The sequence below is a fragment of the Eretmochelys imbricata genome, chromosome 5 (assembly GCF_965152235.1).
Source record: "Eretmochelys imbricata isolate rEreImb1 chromosome 5, rEreImb1.hap1, whole genome shotgun sequence".
Lineage (NCBI taxonomy): Eukaryota > Metazoa > Chordata > Testudines > Cheloniidae > Eretmochelys > Eretmochelys imbricata.
In genome coordinates this window covers 2273658-2298676 of record NC_135576.1, presented here as the reverse complement: position 1 = coordinate 2298676, position 25019 = coordinate 2273658, and the positions used below count along the sequence as shown (strand labels likewise).

Here is a 25019-nt window from a genome sequence, read left to right as displayed (position 1 = left end):
TGAATGTGTATTTTTTTTCTTCACAGTGAAAAAAGCAAAACTCCAGGGGCCTCCAGGTAAGCTAGACTTTTCGTGCTCTGAACAGTCATTAACCTGTGAGGTTGACAGCTGCCTTCGCTTGGCCAACATTCCCAGCCTTTCCTGCCCCAGCCAGTTCTTCTCTCAAGCAATTTTGTGCTTCTTCCATGCTACCCCTTATGAATGAGAGATTTCATGATGGAATCTAAAACAGGCACTACTTTATCCTCCCTCAAATTCCTCATTCAGACTCTCTTCTGCTGCGTTGCCTACGAAACACTGCTTGCTAACGGTGGCTGGGTGAGTGATGAGCTTCCTTCCTCTTCCTACTCCATTATTCGTACCAGCTCCCTCCGCTCCAGCCAGTCCCTATGCCCTGTCCAAGGTGATGACAAAACTTGAATGCCTCCATCGAAAAAACATGTAAGCAACAAAATTGGGCCAAAGTCACCTTGTTCTCTGGCTTGTATGTTATAGGTCTCGTCCCCAACCCCTTTGCGTGTCTTCTAGTTCAGTGGTGCCCAATCTTATTACCCGGGAGGGCCACATAAATCCAAGCACAACCTTGTGTGGGTCAAACAGATTCTACGTATTTTAATAAGACTTTAAGTCATTGTATCGGTTTATATTTTTTCTGCTTGTTTTGTATGTATTTAGATAGGTTGCTTCTATGTACAGTATTGTCTATTTACACTCTTGTGTAAACTAACATGATGTAAATATTACAACAAAACACAAATGAACTGGCTGTTAGTATATTGTGTTGAAGCAGGTCATGGATCTTATGAAATGCTCTGGTTATCTGCATGTGGCCCGTGGGCCTTAGGTTGGGCACCCCTGTTCTAATATAAACTCTCCCAATCAGAGACTCTCTCTAGATACAATAGTTTCATAGATAAGGCTAGAAGAGGCCATTGACCTCCTGTATAGCATTTGCCATAAGACTTTCCTGGATTAATTCCTGTTTGAACTAGAGAAACTATTAGAAAAACTGCCAGTTTTCACTTAAAAATGTTCAGTGATGGAGAATCTACCACAGCCTTTGGTCAGTTGTTCCAATGATTAACTGGAAAATAATGCCTGGCACAATGGGGCCCTCATCCTGACTGAACCCTTTGGGTGTTGCTATAACAAATGTTTAATACTTTCTATTATCATGGTGCTTAAAGGCCCTGATTGGGGTGAGAGTCCCATTGTGTCAAGCATTGTGTACACATAATGTAAAACACATTAAAAAAAAAAAAGCCCCTGGCCCCAAGAGCTTACAGTCTACAAAGTGATCCAGTATTGAGAATTGTATTCAAATATGAAGTACAGTAGCTGAATATTTCTACTAAAATGATCGGCAGTGAAATAGTACTGTTTACACATAAAGTATTAAAATTCAGTGTTAATTCCCTATATAAGATGAATGACGGCAGTTCATACTTTCCCCAGAATTATTGTTTCCAGCAGTCTGCACAGTCAGTTTGTATTTTATTCACGTTTTAAAGATTATATTTGCAACAAGGGCTAGGCACTTAATTTTTAACGAAATGAAAACAGTTTCTGGAGCATAGTTATGTGGCAGCCTGAAAACAAAGGCAATTATGCAGTGATTTGTGTGGTTGCATAATCTTTTGCTACACGGGACTCATGCTGAGCTGTGCATGGCTTCATTGACATATCCAGCATCTTATTGTGTGACAGTGGTAAAATTGGGAATAGAACCCAGAGTCCAATGACTCCCAATTTTATCTAAACCACTGGACTATGCTGCTTCCCTGTCATCCTTTTGGTTCTGGGGTACTGTCTGACTTCACAATTCCCGTACACAGTAGGCGCAGTTACAGTCCATCACAGTTCTGATTTCTTGGCTAAGAGTGCAGAAATCTTCCTCATCAGTCTGTGTGGCCAATTGCTAGGATATGCTAGTGTAGCCTGCAGCACCAGTCTGCAGTTTTGATCATGAATCTGAGTAATAATGGACTATGATCTGACTTTTTTTGAGAATAGCTATACTGGGACACTGCATTGCTTAAATGTTTCCTCTTTTGAAATTTACACTCTGCTTGTTTAGTACATGACTTGTGCAGAGGTTGATGTGATTGGTTGAGTGCCTCAGGCAATAACTGCTCCTTAAATGGGAGCTTGTTCGTTCTCAGATTGCTGGGTGTTTAAACTTTATATCGGCCTACACCCACACATCTTTTCATTATGGCTAGTAAGGAATAAATAGCAGCTACAAAGTAGGTATGGTTCAGAATTGTGTAGGGTAGAAATACTACAAGGTAATTAGCTTTTTTTCACACATATATATATATATATATATATATATATATATATATATATATATATATATATATAAAAAAAAACTCAAACTGTCAAAACATGACAGTGTGGCTTGTTCTTTTAGTACAGCTGGCTTAATATTAAGCTGCATAGATTTCAAAATATATTTTTTCACTAACTTGTTCTCAGAAACCCTTATACGTGGTGTCACAGAGGAGGATCCAGATTCATGAGAGTATCTCGGTTAACTTCAGACTGTGTCCCTCAGTGCATGTTGTACACATTTTTGGTTACTGCATCTGTTTAGGGATAGATGATGTCCTGGCTTTTAGGTCTAGTTTCCCCCACTTGCCTTTGGGCAAGTAGTCACTTGTATTTGTTTTTCTTTAGGATTTGATATTTTCTTTTAAAGTTGCTGTTAACTTACTGTAGATGATCATTTTGTTTGTCAACAGTTTGTCCTCAGTTTAGAGAGAAAATGATTTTATTCAGTCCTGTATGAATCTCACCTCTCTCAGAAATTGAGGGTAACATTTTTGTGGAAGATGCAAATCCATGAAAGATTTTTTTCAAATACGTTTTCTTATGGACTTGATAAATAGCCAGAAAATGTGCCCACCGTCAGATAATGTGCCCACCAGTAGCACTTCCTGTGCGTAGTATAACAACTAGCGGCTTTACAATGTTGATTTTGTAAGCGATGGTAATAGCAAAAAGGAACCATTTTACTCTTTGTTTAGATAAATTCAATACCTACGTGACCTTGAAAGTGCAAAATGTGAAGAGTACAACAGTTGCCGTGCGAGGGGACCAGCCCTGCTGGGAACAAGACTTCATGTTGTAAGTACAGTGCTGTACAACAACCAGATGTGCATAGAAAGATCAACCCTTAAAAAGAAATACCATGGCCAACTGTTACTGGTACAAACGGTGGTTTTAAGATTCTCTTACTGTTCTAAAATCAAGTACGTAAGTCGGGAAATGTCAAAAATGTAGGCTGCCAGTGAAATCTGCCTCACTGTATGTATGTGTAATACAGTAATTTTAATGGTATAGGAGGGTTGCCAACTGTCCAGGGTTGGTTTGGAGTCTCCCAGAATTGTCAGCAATCTCCAGGTGACTACTGAAAGCAATCTGGGAGATTTTAATAGGATATTTTAAGAAAATGACATTATGTCAACATCTCCTGGAATAGTTTGTCAGAGTTAGCAACCCTATTGTATAGACTCCTGCCTCATTCATTATACAGGGTGGATGATGTACAGTGAATGAGAGGTGGCCCATGAGAAGATCTTTAATCTATGGAAAGGTTGTGAAACCTCTGCTGTCGGGATAGAGTGCTCACTGTGCTGTGGTAGGACCAATCCAGGGATTGACATTCTCTAGAGACGTCAGATGGACTGGATTCCTGCTCTTGAGTCCTGTGCTTCGAAGGTGGCAATGTTGCGGAACCTCCTATAGCTTTCAAAGATTTTTGACCCTTTGAGGCATCTGTAGGGAAGTCTTGTTTGGAGATGAGCTGCAATTGCATTAGTGCCTTTTAGCATGTTCTTCAGCTCCTTTCCTACTGCTTCCAGCAAAGGATCTGTTATTCCAAACTGCAGTTGTTAAAGCCAGATTTAGTTCTCCACCACTGAGGGCTTTGATTTTTGTCTTGGATGACTTGTTGGTTTGTCCTCTTCTCTTCAAGTTCCCCAGTGTCCTACTACATAGCCATGTGGCTGAAGCTGTCAAGTGTCCAATACCCCTTAGAGATGATGAGGGCTTGTGGCTCTTGTGGTTTACGTGCAATGGTGATCTTAGTTGAGAGGGGTGTCTTTGGCCTCAGTTCTTCACTTGGGCATTGATGTTTGCATGTACCTCTGCGTATTGATGAGGCCTTGACAATTCCTTGACTGTGACTGTTTGCCAGTGTGCTGTGTTTTGATGGCTTTGAGGGTTAATCTGAAGAGCTGTTGTATTTCCTTTGAAGTTTTGACACTGGTCATTCTTAATGGCATTGAGTAGGTCTACATCAGCCCCGTTTGGTAATGGAAATTTTCTGTTGGTTTACTGACACTGTAGTAAAGCTGGACTCCCAAGCTAAGTTAGTCCTCTTAGCTTTGAAATGTTGTAAACCAGGTTTTGATTGTGGGATAAAAATACTATAGAGGGATCTGTGAAAACTGAACTGTTTGCAATACAGATAAACAACATTGGATTCTTTTCGGTTTTGGTTGAAACATACAACACGTTTTCATAAAAACCTCAAAAAACATGAGAAAATCCTGTTTACATATGTTCTTGTTTTTTTTTAAAGAAAAATATTTGTGTGTGTATAACCCTTCTGCTAGGTGTAGTCAGCAGCAAGAAGGGCTGGGTTTGATCTCTAAGGGTTCCTTTTAATACAAAATAGAACCGACTTGAGCCCCCACCCAGTAATTTGAGAAACCTTAATATCACCCCTGGGTGCCCCTTGGAGGCAATGCTTCCCCACTTGCAAGCACCAACCCTGTGCACAAGAAAAGGGAACTTTCAATAAAAGGGAAAGGGAACCCAGCATTAATTTGGGAAAACACCACAATCACATTCAAAAGCACCTGACCCTAAGCAAACATGACCCTACAGTGCATTGGGCAGTGTCCTTTGCCTCAGTTTCCCACCTTACAGTGGGAAGATCCAACCAATGAATGTCCCATTAACACATCACTCCCCTTTCCTTTTGCTGTACTCAACTCACAGTTGGTTGTCCTTGATTAGTACTGACCCAGAGTTCAGAGGTGCATTCACAGGGTTCACCTCCTACCCCGGGGTGCGGGAGGGTGTTGAGCAATGCCTCTGCTGCTGCCTCTGCAAATGGCTCACAATCCTTTCTGCTGCTGCTTGTTGCTCCCGTGATGTCACATTCTGAGGTTCTTCCGCTTAACTCAGGTCTTAATGATTTCTGCCTCAGGGCTTAGTGATTTCAGCAAGTAGTGGGGAACTTCGCATTCAGTGCAGTCTCTGTGTTGTCTTTGACTGTGCCCATTCAAGCTCTAAGGCTTAGCCCCTAGCTCAGCAGTGATGTCAGCTCTAGGAATCACCAGCCAGAAACAAGGAGACTCAATTGAGTTCAATCAGCTCTGTCAAAAACGCAAAGGGGCAGATCAAACGGCATCTAGGACTCTTTGGGCAAAGTGAAAAGGAGTACTTGTGGCACCTTAGAGACTAACCAATTTATTTGAACATAAGCTTTCGTGAGCTACAGCTCACTTCATCGGGCAAAGTGTACACCACCAGGTCAGAACACCTGCCACCACACTACCCATTCTCTTCTTCACTGGGGTTTGACATCCCTACTCCCTGCTCAGCAAGTGAGGTTCAGTTTAGGATTACCCCTCTCAATCAGGGCATGCTAAGTACAGTTTTCCTGCACTTTACTTACACAGTAAGGATAATAATACTTCATTATCCCTGCATTCAAATTTTAAAAAATTTAAAAAAAATTTAAAAGCCAATGTTAAAAAAATTATATAAAACACAAGTTAAGAAAAGTGCTGTACTTCTGGGTATAGTGCTTAGATTATCCCCAATACAAAGTTTGTTTTAAAAGTCATAAGATATACATAGTGCATAGCCAGTAATAACCCAAATTAAGGTTAATACATTTAACAATACAGTTTAAATATTAGTATCAAAGTATTCGGGTACATCACTCATGAAAAGTTATACAGGGTCTTGGAATCATAGAATATCAGGGTTGGAAGGGACCTCAGGAGGTCATCTAGTCCAACCCCCTGCTCAAAGTAGGACCAATCCCCAACTAAATCATCCCAGCCAGGGCTTTATCAAGCCTGACCTTAAAAACCTCTAAGGAAAGAGATAAGGAGGATTTGTGGCACCTTAGAGACTAACAAATTTATTTGAGCATAAATAAATTTGTGAGCTACAGCTCACTTCATTGGATGCAAACAGATTCCACCACCTCCCTAGGTAACCCATTCCCATGCTTCACCACCCTCCTAGTGAAAAAGTTTTTCCTAATATGCAACCTAAACCTCCCCCACTGCAACTTGAGACCATTGCTCCTTGTTCTCTCATCTGGTACCACTGAGAACAGCCGAGCTCCATCCTCTTTGGAACCCCCTTTCAGGTAGTTGAAAGCAGCTATCAAATCCCACCTCATTCTTCTCTTGTGCAGACTAAACAATCCCAGTTCCCTCAGCCTTTCCTCATATATTGTGTGCTCCAGCCCCCTAATCATTTTTGTTGCCCTCTGCTGGACTCTTTCCAATTTTTCCACATCCTTCTTGTAGTGTGGGGCCCAAAACTGGACACAGATGAGGCCTCACCAATGCCGAATAGAGGGGAAGGATCACATCTCTTGATCTGTTGGTCATGCTCCTACTTATACAGTCCAAAATGCCGTTAGCCTTCTTGGCAACAAGGGCACACTGTTGACTTATATCCAGCTTCTCGTCCACTCTAACCCCTAGGTCCTTTCCTGCAGAACTGCTGCCTAGCCACTCGGTCCTTCGTCTGTAGCAGTGCGTGGAATTCTTCCGTCCTAAGTGCAGGACTCTGCACTTGTCCTTGTTGAACCTCATCAGATTTCTTTTGGCCCAATCCTCCAATTTGTCTAGGTCCCTCTGCATCCTATCCCTACCCTCTAGCTTATCTACCACTCCTCCCAGTTTAGTGTCATATGCAGTCTTGCTGAGGGTGCAATCCATGCCAACCTCCAGATCATTAATGAAGATATTGAACAAAGCTGACCCCAGGACTGACCCTTGGGGCACTCCACTTGATACTGGCTGCCAACTAGACATGGAGCCATTGATCACTATCCATTGAGCCCGACGATCTAGCCAGCTTTCGATCCACCTTATAGTCCATTCATCCAGCCCATACTACTTTAACTTGCTGGCAAGAATACTGTGGGAGACCATATCAAAAGCTTAATTAAAACTATCTTTAGTTAGGTTTTTTCCACAAAAAGCATTTTATAAAAAAAAAAAAAATCCAATTTAAATTAAAAAAAAAATCATTGTTTTTTATCCACACTTCTTCCCCCCAAGGAAAGGCTCCCTTAACAGCAAAGTGTACCACATTGACCTGTCCAAAGAAGTATTCTCAAATAGCAGAACAAATCAAAGGTGCTTCCTTGGCTGATAAAACTAGTTAGTGTTTTTAGTATTTTTTGTAGCTCTAAAACTCCTTGTAAAAGGCAGCAGTTCAGCTTCTGGCAGCATTATATGTGGGGTATTTGAGATTAGATTTTTTTTTTTCCCCAGACAGAGCATTTCTACTTTGGTCTTTGGAAGCATTTTCTAGTTCGGAAGTAGCTTTTTAAACTGCTGGACATCACAGAGAAAGCAAAAACTGCTTTCTCTTTGCAAATATGAATGTTGGTTGCTTTCTTCCTAGCCCTGAAACAGCATTAAAGCTTTAGATTTTAAGTCAGAAAGAAAAATAACTTTGATGTGAAATAACGTTTCTTGGTTTGTCTGTTCTCTGGTTTGAAATGATCCTTACTCTAACCAGTAGATGGAGAAAGGGAGACACAGTTGAAGCCATCAAAGCAGTTCCTTTGCCTGAAATTCCTCCCTAAGATGGTTCACTGATTAGTGCCTCAAAATTTTGAACAGAAGTTGGCTGGGGTTTTGCACTTGATTTCTTGATCTGTACATTGAAGTTAAGTAGAGAGCTTTGTTTGGGATTCAATTCTGCAGTTTGGGGCAAGTACCAAGATACTTTCAACAAGCTATTAATTTGTATGACAGCACTGACAGAGCAGGAAGTTACATTTGTGTATGTGTAAGCACCCAGTTTTAAAAAATACCACCTATACCTCATTCAAATGCTAGTCTGAACAGTGAACTCAAAGCCTGCCTGTCCTGGGTCAAGAACCTAAGATGTGGAACTAAAAGGGAAAGCTGGATATTAACAGGTGTCCGCTTACTTTGCTGCAGGCATAGGGTTTACTTTTGTTTCAAGAGTATTTTTGTTTTTGTAGCCTATTTCCACCTGAGAGTGTCTCAGAGGACCCTTAAGTTTGCAGTCCCCAGTTGTACAATTATTGTACAACCCAGATCTGTATCTGGGTGATGAATAAGTCAGTGAATAATTCACGAGACTCTTTAGCCTGGTGGCAGTCGAGGGACAATTAACTATTTATAAGCCTTGCAAATTCCTTTGACCAACATTGTGTGGATGCACTCTGCCAAGCAAAAGGAGCTATGTTGCAGTGCATCATTCCCCTGAAATCTGGTCTCAGAAGAACTGCAGCTGTACAAAAATGCTCTGAAGACAAGCCCTGAATGTTGTGTCCCTTCAGAGCGCTCGTATTCCAACGGGGGGTCCCTGACGCAGACTGTAAGGCTTCCTTGCAGTTCACAAGAAGCAAGGTGCAGCCAATTTTTCCCTCCTGTGCTGGGAAGCCTAGAACAGGGCAATATTTCACAAAGCGTTCCTGAGTTGCTGTTTACCTCACAGGAAAGGTGAGTATGACACCTGTAGGCTTCCTGTGTTGGTAGAGGACACAAAAGCGGTCCTTGGATTTAGGGGCTAGTGTTTAAACTCTCTCTCAAGTGGGCATACTGGAGAGTGGTCTAAACAAATTACTTACGCTGGGATGATACATCTGGAAGAGATGTACTGATGAGAGATGCTCCCTTTACCCATGGGGGAGGGAGGAAGTCCTTCCTATCTATACTTCTGGTAACAAAGGTCTTGACCAGTCTCAGCATATGAAGGTTACATGTCCCTACTAGACCCCTGCTGGCTGAGAATCGCGTGACTGTTCCCTTCGTTAGGGATGGGAGTGGCTGATCCTTTCACACTGAGGGGGGGGACTGTAGAGAACCAGCCCAGGAATACAGAGAACCAAGTCACCTCTCTGTATTCCAGCCCAGGATCCCACTCAGTGTGCTGTCGTCACGTTTCCTTGTGGCTGTGTCAAGTCCACCGGATGGATATGTGACTGCCTTTGGAAAAAGGCTGTAGCCTACTGTTAAATGCCTGTAGCTTAAGTGAGGTTATATGTTCACTTGTGTGCAAATGGTTGCCACTTACAGTCAGAAGCTGAGTTTACAGCTACTGCCTAGTTTCCCCTTAAACGTTGCCTCTTCTCTTCTTCTTTTCTTTCAGTGAGATTAGTCGGCTGGACCTGGGCCTGATTGTTGAAGTATGGAACAAAGGGCTGATCTGGGACACGATGGTCGGGACTGTGTGGATTGCACTTAAGGCCATCCGGCAGTCTGATGAGGTTAGCTAGCACAGAACACTAATGTGAAAGTGCAGTGTCAAGGTTACTATCCCTCTAATGTAGCCACATGGTGCACATAACTACTGTATGCCAATTATAGGTGCTCCTGAGAAGCTTGGGGAAGTGTGTGGAAGGGGCCCTGTATTTTTGGATCACAGAGGCTGCTAGTAAGCCAAACAAAAATTGAATCTACTGTACATGCTTCTGAGGTCTCAGTTGTACAAATGTAAAAAGAGATCTAATTTTGTGAAGAACCTATAGCTTTGGTAGCTCTCATATAGACCTCTCAAAAACTGATTTGTTAGAATTGTAACACTCATGGGAAAAATTGTAAAAATATTACTGCATAGCATGCTAACAGCTGAAATCTCTCTATATTCAAGGGGCTGTTATGGGCCACCCTTGTAACAAGCACTGTGACCTTCACCTGGTGGCATGAGGATTTTTCCTTAGGAGTTATACTTAATGCTAGAGGATACCTGCAGATTCCCTAAATAAAGCCACAAAACATTGTTTACTATGAGTAGTGTTGGCTGCGAAGTAACAGGGATTTCCTAAATTCTGAAACTCTTCTGTTAGCTACTCAAGTAACAAGTTCTGAAAGCAGGTCTAAACTTACTCATTTATTTTCGTAGCTCCAAGCCCAGTGTATGTGGACAGTATTTAAAAGAGAGAGATTTTACAGTGCTGGATATTATAGAGCCAGGAGATGGTAATTAACTTTGGCAGTAGGAGAAAATGGGCAAAAGGAGGTAGAGGGAACCCAGCCCAACAAACTTGTTTGTGCTAAATTGTCTTAGGAGCCCCAGTTCTCCTCAGTGATTGTTATTGAATACTCTATGCAAAATTCCCATCGGACGTGAGTAGGTTTGCTGCAGTTACATTTTAAATTCTCTCTTCCTTATCTTGGTATAAGCATTTAAATTATCCTGCAGAATTTGTGCAGCCAAAGCTCCAGGGGAAGTAGTCAGCAGTGGGGTATGGCAATCAGAAAACTGGGTTAATTTTTAGGAGTAAAGACTAGCAGGGTATATTGCTAATCTTACTAATCCTGTTGGGTTGTTCCTGGGCTCCTTATCAGCAAATGTCCAATGGAATTCATTATGTAAGGATGACTGCCAGGATAAAATATCATCAGACCTAGGGACTTGAGTTCATGGCTTTTAATTTATAGGAAGGACCTGGAGAGTGGTCTACGCTGGAGGCAGAAGTCGTAATGAAGCATGATGAGATCTGTGGGACCAAAAAGCCAACTCCCCATAAAATTTTGCTGGATACAAGATTCGAGTTACCTTTTGGTGAGTTGTATTTTGGTGGCTTAACTGGAATGCTACAATCTGAGGGATAAACATTTCAGTGGAGTTCTGTTTATATCATTGTCATTGTTTATATTACAATATATTAGAACATAGAACATATGTTGTGCTCTCAGCCTAACTGCAGATGAAATTTCATATATGACAGCTTCCTTGTTAAATCTTTTGTTACCTAGATGCTCAGCATAAATAAGAGGGATTTGAAGGTTTCTTTGTGCCATGAATCTTTAGCCTAGCGTGAGCTAAAGCTAATAGTTGCTTTAGGTGTTTCAGGAGTGACACACAAGACACTTCATTTTGAAGCAGGGAGCACGTTTCAAACCACTTACCTGACAGTTTATTCATTCTAAATGGTGCAATAAATTGGAGAGCTGTGCAATTTATTTAATAAAGTACAAGTGCCATCTACAGCTCTCTGTTCATAAATAAAGTTGGATGTTTGTTTTGTTTGTATCCCAGCTTAATATCATCTACCCAACATCACAGGAATAACAGACTTCTATGGGAGCAGTTTTTCAGCTATATAGATGCATCTGGTTAAAAAAATACAGAATGTTCAAAATCAGCTAATTTAGAGCAAAAGCATCAGTCATAAAGAAATTACAGTATGTCTACAGGGAAAAGTGAGATTAGAAAAGATTTAGTCATCTTAGTGGTCTGTATACACACAGGACTACGCTACTTCCTCCCCAACCCATAAGGGGCTGTTGGGAATGCTAAAGGCATAGGGACAACCTTAGCTCTTGCTTCCTTGGTTATCTGGTTGAACTTGCTAAGCGTTTTAAACTTGTTCATCAGTATAAGGTGACCTCTTCTATTCTAATGACAGGTTTCAGAGTAGCAGCCGTGTTAGTCTGTATTCACAAAAAGAAAAGGAGTACTAGTTCACGAAAGCTTATGCTCAAAGAAATTGGTTAGTCTCTAAGGTGCCACTAGTACTACTCCTCTTCTATTCTAGTTGTTTTGACTCCTTTGCAGTACTCCTGTTCTTTTCAGATGGACAGTTATTCCACCAGAACATTTTCAGTCAGCTTTAGATAACAGAGAAGATAGAAGTATGATGTGGAATCAGTGTCTTTGGCATCATTAACACCGGGGAGAATCTTGATTTCTTGGTCCGTCTGAGATATTAGTGACTTACTGTAAATAAAAGGAAGTGAACACGTGACACTCTTGTGAAATAATTGGCTCTCAAACAAGAGGGAATTTAGCAGTTTGACAATGACTAGATTTGGACAAATGCAGTTAAAAACTGTTCAACTTTTTTAGTGAATTGCCAGATTCACATTATGACCCCTTCTGTTGTCTTATTTGTGAATATTTAGGTGAATGAGCTTTTCAGAAGGATGTCTGCAGAAAGCCAAAGCATCAAGAATACTTGTATGAGTGGGTGGGTGAGATTCTGTGGCCTGCGTTGTGCAGGAGGTCAGACTAGATGATCATAACGGTCCCTTCTGACCTTAGTATCTATGAGCTGTCTTCTGGGCTGAGTAGCATTGCACCATGATTCTGCAGATGGGCACTTGGACAACCATCTTCAGAATTGGCCATCCTGCTGTAGAGCCAAGTTAAGCAGTATTCATCTTACATACCCCTTCCTATGGTGTAAGCAGGACTCAAGATTTGGCCTTGAGGCTCTAAGATCTGTGTCAAGATTCCATGTTCTGAAAACCTTACTGAGAGTGATTTTTGTGAGCGCAGATAGCTAATGATGAGGTAGATCAGAATGAACATAATATTTTATAAATATAATAGACATTCCTTTTTAATTAAATAAAATTACCTTATGCTGGATACATAAGAAATTTTTTTATCAAAGCATGTTTTGCATTTAAAACTGATTTATTAAGTTAAGTAAACATTATTTATAGTTAGTGAATTGAACTGATTGTCTCATCACCATGTTCATCAAGATTCTAGAACTAGCAGATCTCATCCTTTCACATCTAGATTTTATTAGAGGTTTTTAAGGCCTGGATTGACAAAGCCTTGGCTGGGATGATTTAGCTGGACTCTTTTTCCAATTTTTCCACATCCTTCTTGTAGTGTGGGGCCCAAAACTGGACACAGTACTCCAGATGAGGCCTCACCAGTGTCAAATAGAGGGGAACGATCACATCCCTCGATCTGCTGGCAATGCCCCTACTTATACATCCCAAAATGCCTTTGGCCTTCTTGGCAACAAGGGCACACTGACTCATATCCAGCTTCTCGTCCACCGTAACCCCTAGGTCCTTTTCTGTAGAACTGCTGTCTAGCCATTCGGTCCCTAGTCTGTAGCGATGCATGGGATTCTTCCGTCCGAAGAGCAGGACTCTGCACTTCTCGTTGAACCTCATCAGATTTCTTTTGGCCCAATCCTCTAATTTGTCTAGGTCCCTCTGTATCCTATCCCTACCCTCCAGTGTATCTATCTCTCCTCCCAGTTTAGTGTCATCTGCAAACTTGCTGAGGGTGCAATCTACACTATCCTCCAGATCATTTATGAAGGTATTGAAGAAAACCGGCCCCAGGACCGACCCTTGGGGCACTCCACTTAATACCAGCTGCCAACGAGACATGGAGCCATTGATCACTACCTGTTGAGCCTGACAATCTAGCCAGCTTTCTATCCACCTTGTAGTGCATCCATCCAGCCCATACTTCTTTAACTTGCTGGTGAGAATACTGTGGGAGACAGTGTCAAAAGCTCGGTGCTTTTGTGCAGGACACCTCTCCTGTTGCATCCCTTCGCACAGCTCTGCATCCTCACACTCTCCTTCTACTTGAGTGCTGCTTTTCAGTTACCCACAGTGAATACACATAAGGACCAGCTGTTGAAGAAGAGAAGTTATTTACCTTTTGTAACTGGAGGGTCCTTGAGATGTACGGTCCCTATGTGTATTGCGCTACCTACCCTTCTTCCCCTCTGCTGTGGCTCATTTTTGGATTTGCGGTGGAGAAGGAACTTGATGATCTCCTTGGTTGGAGGCTGAGGAGAACAAGGGCACATGAGTGTACTGACAGTGCTTTCAAAATTCTCCAATTCTGGGTGCAGGGAGCGCGTGCGCACCCACAATGGAATGCAGATAGGGGCCGTACATCTTGAAGAACCTCCAGTTACTACAAGCTGAGTAACTTTCTTTCTTGTCTTTTAACTTTGAATGTCCTAATCACTAAACTGAACTAGTTACATAAATTCTGCAACTGCAGAAGAGGCTGCTGTTGTAAAAATCAGAAATAGTTCTTCAACAACTTGATTCTTAGGTAGTGGCTTGGCTAGTGGTGTCTACCAGTTTCGCTTTCTTTAAAACTTTGGCAGCAAACTTAATGCATAATGTTTTATTTAATTTAAATGATTCTAATAGATCAGAGTAAGTTTAGGCCTTAACACAGGGTGTCATAATTCATAGGATCATGGATTCTAAGGCCAGAAGGGACCACTGTGATCATCTAGTCTGACCTCCTGTAGAACATAGATTCATAGATTCATAGATATTAAGATCAGAAGGGACCATTATGATCATCTAGTCTGACCTCCTGCACAATGCAGGCCACAGAATCTCACCCACCATTCCTGTGATAAACCTATGTCTGAGCTATTGAAGTCCTCAAATCATGGTTTAAAGACTTCAAGGTGCAGAGAATCCTCCAGCAAGTGACCCGTGCCCCATGCTACAGAGGAAGGCGAAAAACCCCCAGGGCCTCTTCCAATCTGCCCTGGAGGAAAATTCCTTCCCAACCCCAAATATGGCGATCAGCTAAACCCTGAGCATACGGGCAAGATTCACCAGCCAGATACCCAGGAAAGAATTCTCTGTAGTAACTCAAATCCCACTCCATCTAACATCCCATCGCAGGCCATTGGACCTATTTACCATGAATAGTTAAAGATCAATTAATTGCCAAAATCATGTTATCCCATCATACCATCTCCTCCATAAACATAGGCCAGAGAACTTCTCGAAAGTAATTTCAGGATCAGATCTTTTAGAAAAACATCCAATCTTGATTTTAAAATGGTCAGTGATGGAGAGTCCACCACAATTTTAACTTTAAATAAGCTTATATTAAAAAAAAAAAAAAAAAATCCAATTTAAATAAAAAAAAATCCAATTTTTGTAATTCAAAAAATTAGTTTTTATATACCATTGAACTCACTGACATAATTCAACTCTTTATCCTATGAGTGAACTGCTCATTTACCTGGAGTAGAGGGATTGATTTTGGGGGGCCTTGTATTTGTCTTTATCGTGATCACTTTGCTTGCATATTGCATCACTTCTCCATGCATTAGACTGTGATCTCTTTCTCTGTGCTGGCAAAGTGTCTGGTGGAATTTAGACACTACTGCAAAATAGATAATCACCTTAAACTTTAGGGGATATGTTAGTTTCTTTCTATATTACTTATGAAGCAAGACTATCTACAGAAGCTTGCTCGTTCTGCATTGCAAAAATTCCATCCTCATCTTGTATGAGTGTAAAGTAAAAATTCCTCATGTAAAGTGCTGATTTCTTTTTACAGCCAGTAAAGCAGTCACCTTAAAGACCTTTATATAGTAGAACAGACTTCTCTGTTTGATAAATGCAAAGTCCTTTATGTCTTAAATGTGATTTCGCCCCCCCACCCCATTCCTATATTCTCATCAAGAATTGAAAGCAGCACATTGCTTTTTTTGCTGTTCTTTAAAAACACATTGCCCAGTATATGAGCACAACATAAATTTCTGAGGAGCAGGGGTTATAACAGAAAAGTGAGAAAGTTAAGTGAATTACAATTCTTTTTTGACTTTAAAAATGTGTAAGATCCCTTTTAAGTCTGTTGACATTTTAAAAAGTGAAATACTTGTTCCTTCATTTAACCTGCCAACTCCTGAGTTCAGAGAGTCTCTGAACCACTTGATGTCTCCAAGCAGCTACAGCAGCACTCTGTGCTCTCTTAAGTGGTGTGGTGCAGTCAGCTGTTGCAGGGTAATTATTAATTTAGGTTTTGTCAAGTACATTACATGAAAATCCATTCTCCTTCCGTTATCTTATTTCATTTGTTTGTATTTCTTCCAAGAATGCTTACATCATAGTTAAGTTTTAGAGAAAACCTGTGGAGACACAAATTAAATTTGTTCTCTGTTCTCTGTATCATGTCTGGGTCACCCATTTGGTGTGATGGAAATGTTTTTTCTTGAAGACTTTGCAGAACCCCAGAAGGAACACTTCTTTAACAAGCAAAAGATGTTGTTTTTTTTTCTTGCTGCGAAGCTTAAGATATTCTCCTTGGCTTTCACCTCCGCCACCTTGAGAAGGCTTTAGTGTTCATTGCCCTACATCCTGAGTAAAAACTTTTGGTCATGGTTCATCTGCTAATAGTCTCTGTACTTCAGTTTCTCTGTTTATCATCCGATGAAGCTCACGAAAGCTTATGCTCAAATAAATGTGTTAGTCTCTAGGGTGCCACAAGTCCTCCTTCTCTTTCTGTCATGTCGATGAAGCAACATTTCCGTGCTTCTCTCTGTTCAGACAGACACTCTGCTCCCTTTTTTTTCTTTTTAGTCTTTCCTTTCAGGCGCCTAACGTCTGTGGGTTGGTCTGCTAGCCCATTGCTGTAGTTGCCTAGCAATAGCTTATGGCTTACAGAGTCCAAGGGTTCGCTGTCCTTAAGAGTGAGATTTACAGCCCCAAAGAGGTGAGATTCAAGGCTGAGTGAGACTTTTCAGGTGCTGTTAGGTCATAGCTAAAGTCAGGGACTCTCCTCTTTAGTCTTTGGCAACATCCAACAGTCCAGGTTTTTAATCAAGCCAGCACTTAATAGTTTTAAAATGTGCATTGCTTAATATTGCATATGAAACACTTAAATGTCCTACTTCATACTAAAGTCTGACATGTGAGAATTCTATATGCCATGCAAACCAGTGGATTTTAAGAAAAACAATTATTTGCTGGTTGGAACAAAAACCTGGATGGGTAGAGATCTCTGAGGACCAGAATTGTTATTACCTGATTAGGCACACAGTCAGTAGACAAAACGAGTAACATTAAAAAAACCAAAAACTTGCTTTTATATAAACGTAAAAAAGAAAACTTTTGTCAATACAACAGTGTGTTTATTTTGCATATAACCATGTGCCCTTGTTGCCAAGAAGGCTGTCACGGCTGAATCCCCACTCTGTCACTTGAGTACAGAAGGTGGGGGCCCACAAGGATTTTAAAAATTAATACTTTCCACTCCAGGCTTGTATTAAGCTCCCAATGCTTATCTCTGACCTTGGCTTGCCACTAAATGTTGCCACCACGCAAATGTAAAAAAAACCCTCCTTGGACCGAGGAAGGAGCACTTGGGAATTCCTCCCTGTGGGGTACCCTTAAGCCCTTTCTCCACCCCTCCAAGGAAGAGCTGAGAAAGAAAACAAAGGAAATTAGCTGTTGCTACCAGCTAATCAAACAACATGCAAACCTCTCAGGACCCCAAAAATCCAATCCTGTTCTTAAAAAGCATGTATTTTCTTCCTTTTTGTTTTTAATAAAATTTATCTGGAACTTAGGCTTTTGCTAGATTTTAAAAGAGCAATTCCAAAAATTAAGCATCCAAAATAGCTTTCTTGGGGATTAGTTTAAAGGTTACAAGCAAACAAAAGCATCTGGGGTTAGCACAGAGGAGTTCACAAGCCTTAAAAATAAATGGAAATAAACCTAATTGCATCTTCCTAAACATTCCTAATTTACTTACGTATTTGGGTTGTTAAAAGTAGTTCTAGATATGATCTGATGGTTTTCGTATCTGGTTCAAACTTTACACAGCATTCCTGCTGCCTGTCTCTTTTGCCCAGAGAGAACAACAGACAAAGGGAAAGTTTATTTCCCAATTTAAAAAAGTTCTACCTTCCCATTGGCTCTTTTGGTCAGGTGCCCGCTTCCTTTTCTTTACCTGGGGGACTTTTAACCCTTTACAAGTAAAGCAAGCAGAGAACAGCTACCAAGAGGGATTTTAGAGCTAACTGGTTGGCTGGGTGTTGATCAAAGGGAGCTACTCTCGCTTCATTTATCACAAAGGTTAACAGCATATTGGGCTGCATTAGTAGGAGCATTGCCAGCAGATCAAGGGAAGTGATTATTCCCCTCTATTTGTCACTGGTGAAGCCACATCTGGAGTATTGCATCCAGGTTGGTCCTGCTTTGAGCAGGGGGTTAGACTAGATGGCCTCCTGAAGTCTCTTCCAACCCTAATCTTCTATGATAGCTGATTTCTACATCAACTGGTAATCAGCAAACTCCTCTTGCAGCTTCTTTATCTCAGGTGGAGAGAGACTGAACATGTGCTGGTATCGTCTAATGAAGTGCAACCTGTTCAAAAGTGCAGGGATTCTCAAACTATTTGTGCTGGGACCCCCTTTGAAAATATTTCAGGTGATGACCATCCCCCACCCCCCAAAAGTGTTAGCAAATTATTGTACAGACTCATAAGTGCACTAAAAGAAGCATGTTATTATGATCCCTGCAGTCAAAGGCACTGAAGCCTTTCAAAAAGTGTAAAGCAACATTTCTCAGGAATAAATATGTGGACTTCAAGGAACACATTTTTGCGGGGCGGGGGGAAGGCAACAGGACACAGTTACAGGAGCTGGAAGCCTTTTCCAGTGATTTTGGTATTCATCGTAGTGTTGTCCAAGGGTTGTGGCTTTATACACAACTGTAGACAAACAAGTATCTGGACTCTTAATGTGAGGGGTGCTGCTGTTTTGAAGCCACACTTCTTTTGAACTGTGGCTTCAGGGAACTGAGGGGGAAGATCCTTAAACTGTCCTCTACATTTAGTTTTGCCCAGTGTTGTTCTTTAAGCAAGTCAAAGCTGAAAACCCAGATTCACGTAAGTAAGTAGTTGCGAATGGGAGAAGCAGTTTACTTGCTGCAGTTGGGATTTGGGGATAGTTTGCTTCGAGGTGAAACCTAGAAGTCAGCCAGAGGCTAAGATTGGAATCGTTGCTTCAGAATGGAATCACGTGAGATGTCGATCAGTTCCTCTGGAGCTATCAAGGTGAGATTTGAATTTGGAGAAAACTGGTAGTCGAATGGGTTTGTTATGCAGTTAAATGTGGTTAGGTCACAATTGAGCCCAGTTTTTAAATACTCTGTGTGAATGTAGGGAGGTGTTCAGCTACATGTTCTTTTATATCCCCAATGGTAACATCACTGGCTGAGATTTCCAGGAGGTCATTCAGCGCTGAAAACATTTGACATTTTTTGTTGTCGACTTGACTTCCAAAGATTCAGTTTTTTAGTAAGGGCATGTATTTTGTCATTGAGTTTGAGGATGTTTGTTTGTTTCATTTCCTTGTAGTATTCAAAGAATTTAAACAAATGTCAAAAATGTCTGAGAGATAAGAGAGAGTTGCCAACCAACTATTTGATGTCACTTAAATGCTTCTTCAAGGTGGAATCCACTTCGGTCAGAAACACACATATTGTGTCTCAATTCAAACAGGTGGGTTAGAACTCTTCCCCACAACAGCAAGTGAACCTCTGTGTGCAGTAATAAGTGCTGATGATCCAAGCCCATTTCTTCACACAGACTTTTAAAAAGTTGGGAATTCAGGGGCTTTGCTTTAATAAAATTAATGATTGCTACAGCTTGACTCAAAATGTATTTTAGGTAGGGATCCATATTCCTACCAGCAAGAGGTTTCCTGTGAATCATGCAGCATGTCCACTGGGCTTCTGTGGTGGCTACTTTGTCTGCCGACAAGCCCACTCTTGGTACCAGACAGCTGTCATGGCATCGGTGCAGATCCCTACACAGCTATTCCAGTTAATGTGTTCCCCTGTTATAAAGGCATCAGGGAACTTAAATATTTCCTCTTCCCTACTATATGTCAGCAGTGCCTTGAAGAGGAGAGAGTCGTCTTTTACTCTGTTTTCCCAAGTATACCGAGCATAGACCACTAACTGTGCTGCCCCTGAAACATTGGTGGATTCATCAATCTGTAAGGAAAAGAACATGCTATTTTTAATCCTTTCCACCACCTGACATATTCTCAATAACGTGACTCACTTTATCATTTGATGGTGGAGTAGAGCTCAGCTGAGTGGCAGCATCTTTGCCAATCATACTTTCTCATTTTTTTCGATTCAAGAAAAACAAGGGGTTTGGCGATGGTGAGGCTTCTTTGCCCTGGTGCTTAAAAGTGAGAGAGCATAAGGTGCTTCCAGAGTTTTGGCTGTCACAGTTGCTGATTTGCATAAGTTTTTTGTTGCTCAAGTTCATGAAGGTTTCTTTCAAAATATTCCACAGACCTCTCCACCTATGTAGGGTGTCTTGTTTGTAAATGTTGCTGGCGTTTTTTTGGTTTTAGGCTATTGGCGAAAACTTGACTGCACAAAACACACTGGGGACTCGGAATGTCTTCTGAGCCAGTGTAAGTAAATCCAAATGCCAAATAAGAAGTGTAGTATTTTCTGGTTTTTGGTTTTTTCCCTGCACTTACAAATTCTGTTCTCCACCCTCTGTCAGCTTGAGCTCCCCTCTTCGTGCCATGTACAATAAAACAATCCATTGTTTTTACAGATTAGTTTATTTCAGATATTATAGTACTTTATTTACTTACTTACGCTACCTGTTCTTTCCTGCTGTTAGTTTAGTCTGACGCTCTTCATACACTATAGAAGTGGTAGGCCACATTCTGTGAAAACAAGGGCCTTGCTTAGGGAAGTGACACAACCAGAATGGCCTTGTTCTCATGGAGCGCCCTGCTCTGAGGGTAGAGCGGAGAGTGGCTCTGCTGGCCAGAGGCTGTGAAGGCTGTGCTCCCTGCCAGCTGCTGCAGAGAAGTAAGGGTGGCATGGTATTGTCAGACAGCTTTTCCACCCTTATCTGCTGCTGCTGGCAGGTGGCACTACCTTCACAGCTGGGTGCCCAGCCACCAGCCTACGATCTCACAACCCCTCTACAATAGTCTAGGGACCCTCTATTGGGTTGGAACCCCACTTTGAGAAACGCTGGTCTAAGGAACCATCTACTTCTCAAGTGTCCCCTTGGGCTTAGAAAAGACTTCACTGTGTTGAACAAAACTATCCTGGTCCCAATACAGGGCTTTTATTTCTCAAGATGTTTTCACAAAGGTTTGAGCCTCACTTTTTAGAATTTCTTGGGGATCATAGAATATCAGGGTTGGAAGGGACCTCAGGAGGTCATCTAGTCCAACCCCCTGCTCAAAGCAGGACCAGTCCCCAATTAAATCATCCCAGCCAGGACTTTGTCAAGCCTGACCTTAAAAACTTCTAAGGAAGGAGATTCTACCACCTCCCTAGGTAACGCATTCCAGTGTTTCACCACCCTCTTAGTGAAAAAGTTTTTCCTAATATCCAACCTAAACCTCCCCCACTGCAACTTGAGACCATTACTCCTTGTCCTGTCCTCTTCCACCACTGAGAAGAGTCTAGAACCATCCTCTCTGGAACCACCGCTCAGGTAGTTGAAAGCAGCTATCAAATCCCCCCTCATTCTTCTCTTCTGCAGACTAAACAATCCCAGTTCCCTCAGCCTCTCCTCATAAGTCATGTGTTCCAGACCCCTAATCATTTTTGTTGCCCTTCACTGGACTCTGTCGAATTTATCCACATCCTTCTTGTAGCGTGGGGCCCAAAACTGGACACAGTACTCCAGATGAGGCCTCACCAATGTCTAATAGAGGGGGATGATCACGTCCCTCGATCTGCTCGCTATGCCCCTACTTATACATCCCAAAATGCCATTGGCCTTCTTGGCAACAAGGGCACGCTGCTGACTCATATCCAGCTTCTCGTCCACTGTCACCCCTAGGTCCTTTTCCGCAGAACTGCTGCCCCATGGACTTGTGCACGTCCAGCTTTTCTAAATAGTCCCTAACCACCTCTTTCTTCACAGAGGGCTGGCCATCTACTCCCCATGCTGTGATGCCCAGCACAGCAGTCTGGGAGCTGACCTTATTCATGAAGACGGGGGAAAAAAAGTATTGAGTACATTAGCTTTTTCCACATTCTCTGTCACTAGGTTGCCTCCCTCATTCAGTAAGAGGCCCACACTTTCCTTGGCTTTCTTCTTGTTGCCAACATACCTGAAGAAACCCTTCTTGTTACTCTTGACATCTCTTGCTAGCTGTAGCTCCAGGTGTGATTTGGCCCTCCTGATTTCATTCCAACATGCCTGAGCAATATTTTTATACTCTTCCCTGGTTATATGTCCAGTCTTCCACTTCTTGTAAGCTTCTTTTTTATGTTTAAGATCTGCTAGGATTTCACCGTTAAGCCAAGCTGGTCGCCTGCCATATTTACTATTCTTTCAACTCATTGGGATGGTTTGTCCCTGTAACCTCAACAGGGATTCCTTGAAATACAGCCAGCTCTCCTGGACTCCTTTCCCCTTCATGTTAGTTCCCCAGGGGATCCTAGCCATCCGTTCCCTGAGGGAGTCGAAGTCTGCTTTCCTGAAGTCCAGGGTCCGTATTCTGCTGCTTTCCTTTCTTCCCTGTGTCAGGATCCTGAACTCAACCAACTCATGGTCACTGCCTCTGAAATTCCCATCCACTTTTGCTTCCCCCACTAATTCTTCCCGGTTTGTGAGCAGCAGGTCAAGAAAAGCTCCCCCTTAGTTGGCTCCTCTAGCACTTGCACCAGGAAATTGTCCCCTACGTTTTCCAAAAACTTCCTGGATTGTCTATGCACCACTGTATTGCTCTCCCAGCAGATATCAGGCAGATTAAAGTCACCCATGAGAACCAGGGTGTGCTATCTAGTAGCTTCCACGAGTTGCCGGAAGAAAGCCTCATCCACCTCATCCCCCTGGTCCGGTGGTCTATAGCAGACTCCCACTACTACATCCCTCTTGTTGCTCACACTTCTAAACTTAATCCAGAGACACTCAGGTTTTTTTGCAGTTTCGTACCAGAACTCTGAGCAGTCATACTGCTCCCTTACATACAGTGCTACTCCCCCACCTTTTCTGCCCTGCCTGTCCTTCCTGGACAGTTTATAACCATCCATGACAGTACTCCAGTCATGTGAGTTATCCCAACAAGTCTCTGTTATTCCAATCACGTCATAATTCCTTGACATCACCAGGACCTCTGGTTCTCCCTGCTTGTTTCCAAGGCTTTGTGCATTTGTATATAAGCACTTGAGATAACCTGCTGATTGCCCCTCATTCTCAGTATGAGGCAGGAGCCCTCCCCTCACAGACATTCCTGCCTGTGCTTCCTCCCGGTATCCCGCTTTCCCACTTCCTCAGGGCTTTGGTCTCCTTCCCCCGGTGAACCTAGTTTAAAGCCCTCCTCACTAGGTTAACCAGCCTGCTCGCAAAGATGCTCTTCCCTCTCTTCGTAAGGTGAAGCCCGTCTCTGCCCAGCACTCCTCCTTCATGGAACACCATCCCATGGTCAAAGAATCCAAAGCCGCCTCTCCGACACCACCTGCGTAGCCGTTCGTTGACTTCCACGATTCGACGGTCCTTACCCCGGCCTTTTCCTTCCACGGGGAGGATGGACGAGAAGACCACTTGCACCTCAAACTCCTTTATCCTTCTTCCCAGAGCCACATAGTCCGCAGTGATCCGCTCAAGGTCATTCTTGGCAGTATCATTGGTGCCCACGTGGAGAAGCAGGAAGGGGTAGCGATCTGAGGGCTTGTTGAGTCTCGGCAGTCTCTCTGTCACATCGCGAATCTTAGCCCCTAGCAAGCAGCAGACTTCTCGGTTTTTCCGGTCAGGGCGGCAGATAGATGACTCAGTCTCCCGAAGGAGAGAGTCCCCGACCACCACCACCCGCCTCCTTCTCTTGGGAGTGGTGGTCATGGAACCCCCAACCTCAGGACAGTGCATCTCATGCCTTCCAACCAGCGGAGTCTCCTTCTGCTTTCTCCCCCCAGACGTATCATCTGGTCCACTCTCTGTCACATCGCGAATCTTAGCCCCTGGCAAGCAGCAGACTTCTTGCTATTCACTTTATAGATGTCATCCTTTAGCCTTGCAGATTGTCACATTTATAAAGGCTGTGGCAATGAACTGAACTAGGGTTTTGTCACTTCCTATTGTAATGCAATAAAACCTCAGTCTTAACACTAAATATTTCCTTCAGGCGTTAAAGTGAATGTGCTAGCTGCTTTTGGTCAGAGATTCTTTTCAGACTGCTGCTGATTCCTTTCAATTTTTGTTTCTGGTATTTCCTAATACATCCTTGAAGCTGCCTATGGATTTGCAGGAGGTCAGAGCAGACCAGGGGTTGGCAACCTGTGGCACACGTGCCGATTTTTACTGACATGCTGCTGCCAGCTGGGGTCTGGGGTCCTGGCCGTCGGCCCCGCTCAGCCTGCTGCTGGCCTGGGTGAACGGAACCCCCGGCCGGCAGCAGGCTGAGCGGGGCCAGTGGCCAGGATCCTGGCTGGCAGGAGCCAGTGGACAGAATCCCAGACCGGCAGCGGGCTGAGCCGCTCAGCCCGCTGACTGTCTGGGGTTCCAGCCACTGGACCCGCAAGCTGGGGTCTGGGCCTCCAGCCCTGCTCAGCCCTCCTGCCGGCATGGGGTACCAGCAGCCAGCCCAGCTCTGCTTCTGGCCTGGGCCCAGCGCTCTGCAGCCCTTATAAAAAATTATACTACAATTAGCTTAAAAACTTGAAAACTTAACTTTATATATTACAGTAATTGTTAAAAATGTATAATGTTAATAAATACATAGGTTTGATGAAACAAAGTAGTTGTACTTATGTGCCTGTGTTTAATTTGTGTTTTCGATGATTTACCTTCTAAAAAAATCTTATATGTCTCGCACCCCCAGAAAGGGCATCTCGCACCCCCAGGGGGGGTGTGCACCCCAGGTTAAGAACCACTGCACTAAACTGATCAGATCCACATTCTAATTTAAATTTAAATAAAGCTTCTTAAACATTTTAAAAACCTTGTTTACTTTACATACAACAATAGTTTAGTTATATAATATAGACTTATGGAGAGAGACCTTCTAAAAACGTTAAAATGTATTACTGGCAGGCAAAATCTTAAATTAGAGTGAATAAATGAAGACTTGGCACGCCACTTGTGAAAGGTTGCCGACCATTGGACTACACAATCATAATGGTCCCTTCTGACCTTAAAGTCTATGAGTAAAGTCTGAAGGTTCAAGCCACAGGAAAAAAGGGAATTCCACCACTGTAAAACTCTCTTGTTTTGTAACGACATCCCTGAAAATGTAAAGT

At 42.5% G+C, this 25019-nt stretch overlaps 1 protein-coding gene across 1 annotated transcript in view; it reads left to right on the top strand.

Moving 5' to 3' along the window:
* UNC13B (unc-13 homolog B) overlaps positions 1-25019 on the top strand; it is a 393995-nt gene that overhangs the window by 64910 nt on the left and 304066 nt on the right. Inside the window, exons 2-6 of the mRNA XM_077816579.1 lie at positions 27-56; positions 3030-3129; positions 9397-9514; positions 10689-10812; positions 20153-20215. Of these exons, the coding sequence (XP_077672705.1) occupies positions 27-56; positions 3030-3129; positions 9397-9514; positions 10689-10812; positions 20153-20215 (435 nt within the window). The remainder of the gene's footprint in view (positions 1-26; positions 57-3029; positions 3130-9396; positions 9515-10688; positions 10813-20152; positions 20216-25019) is intronic.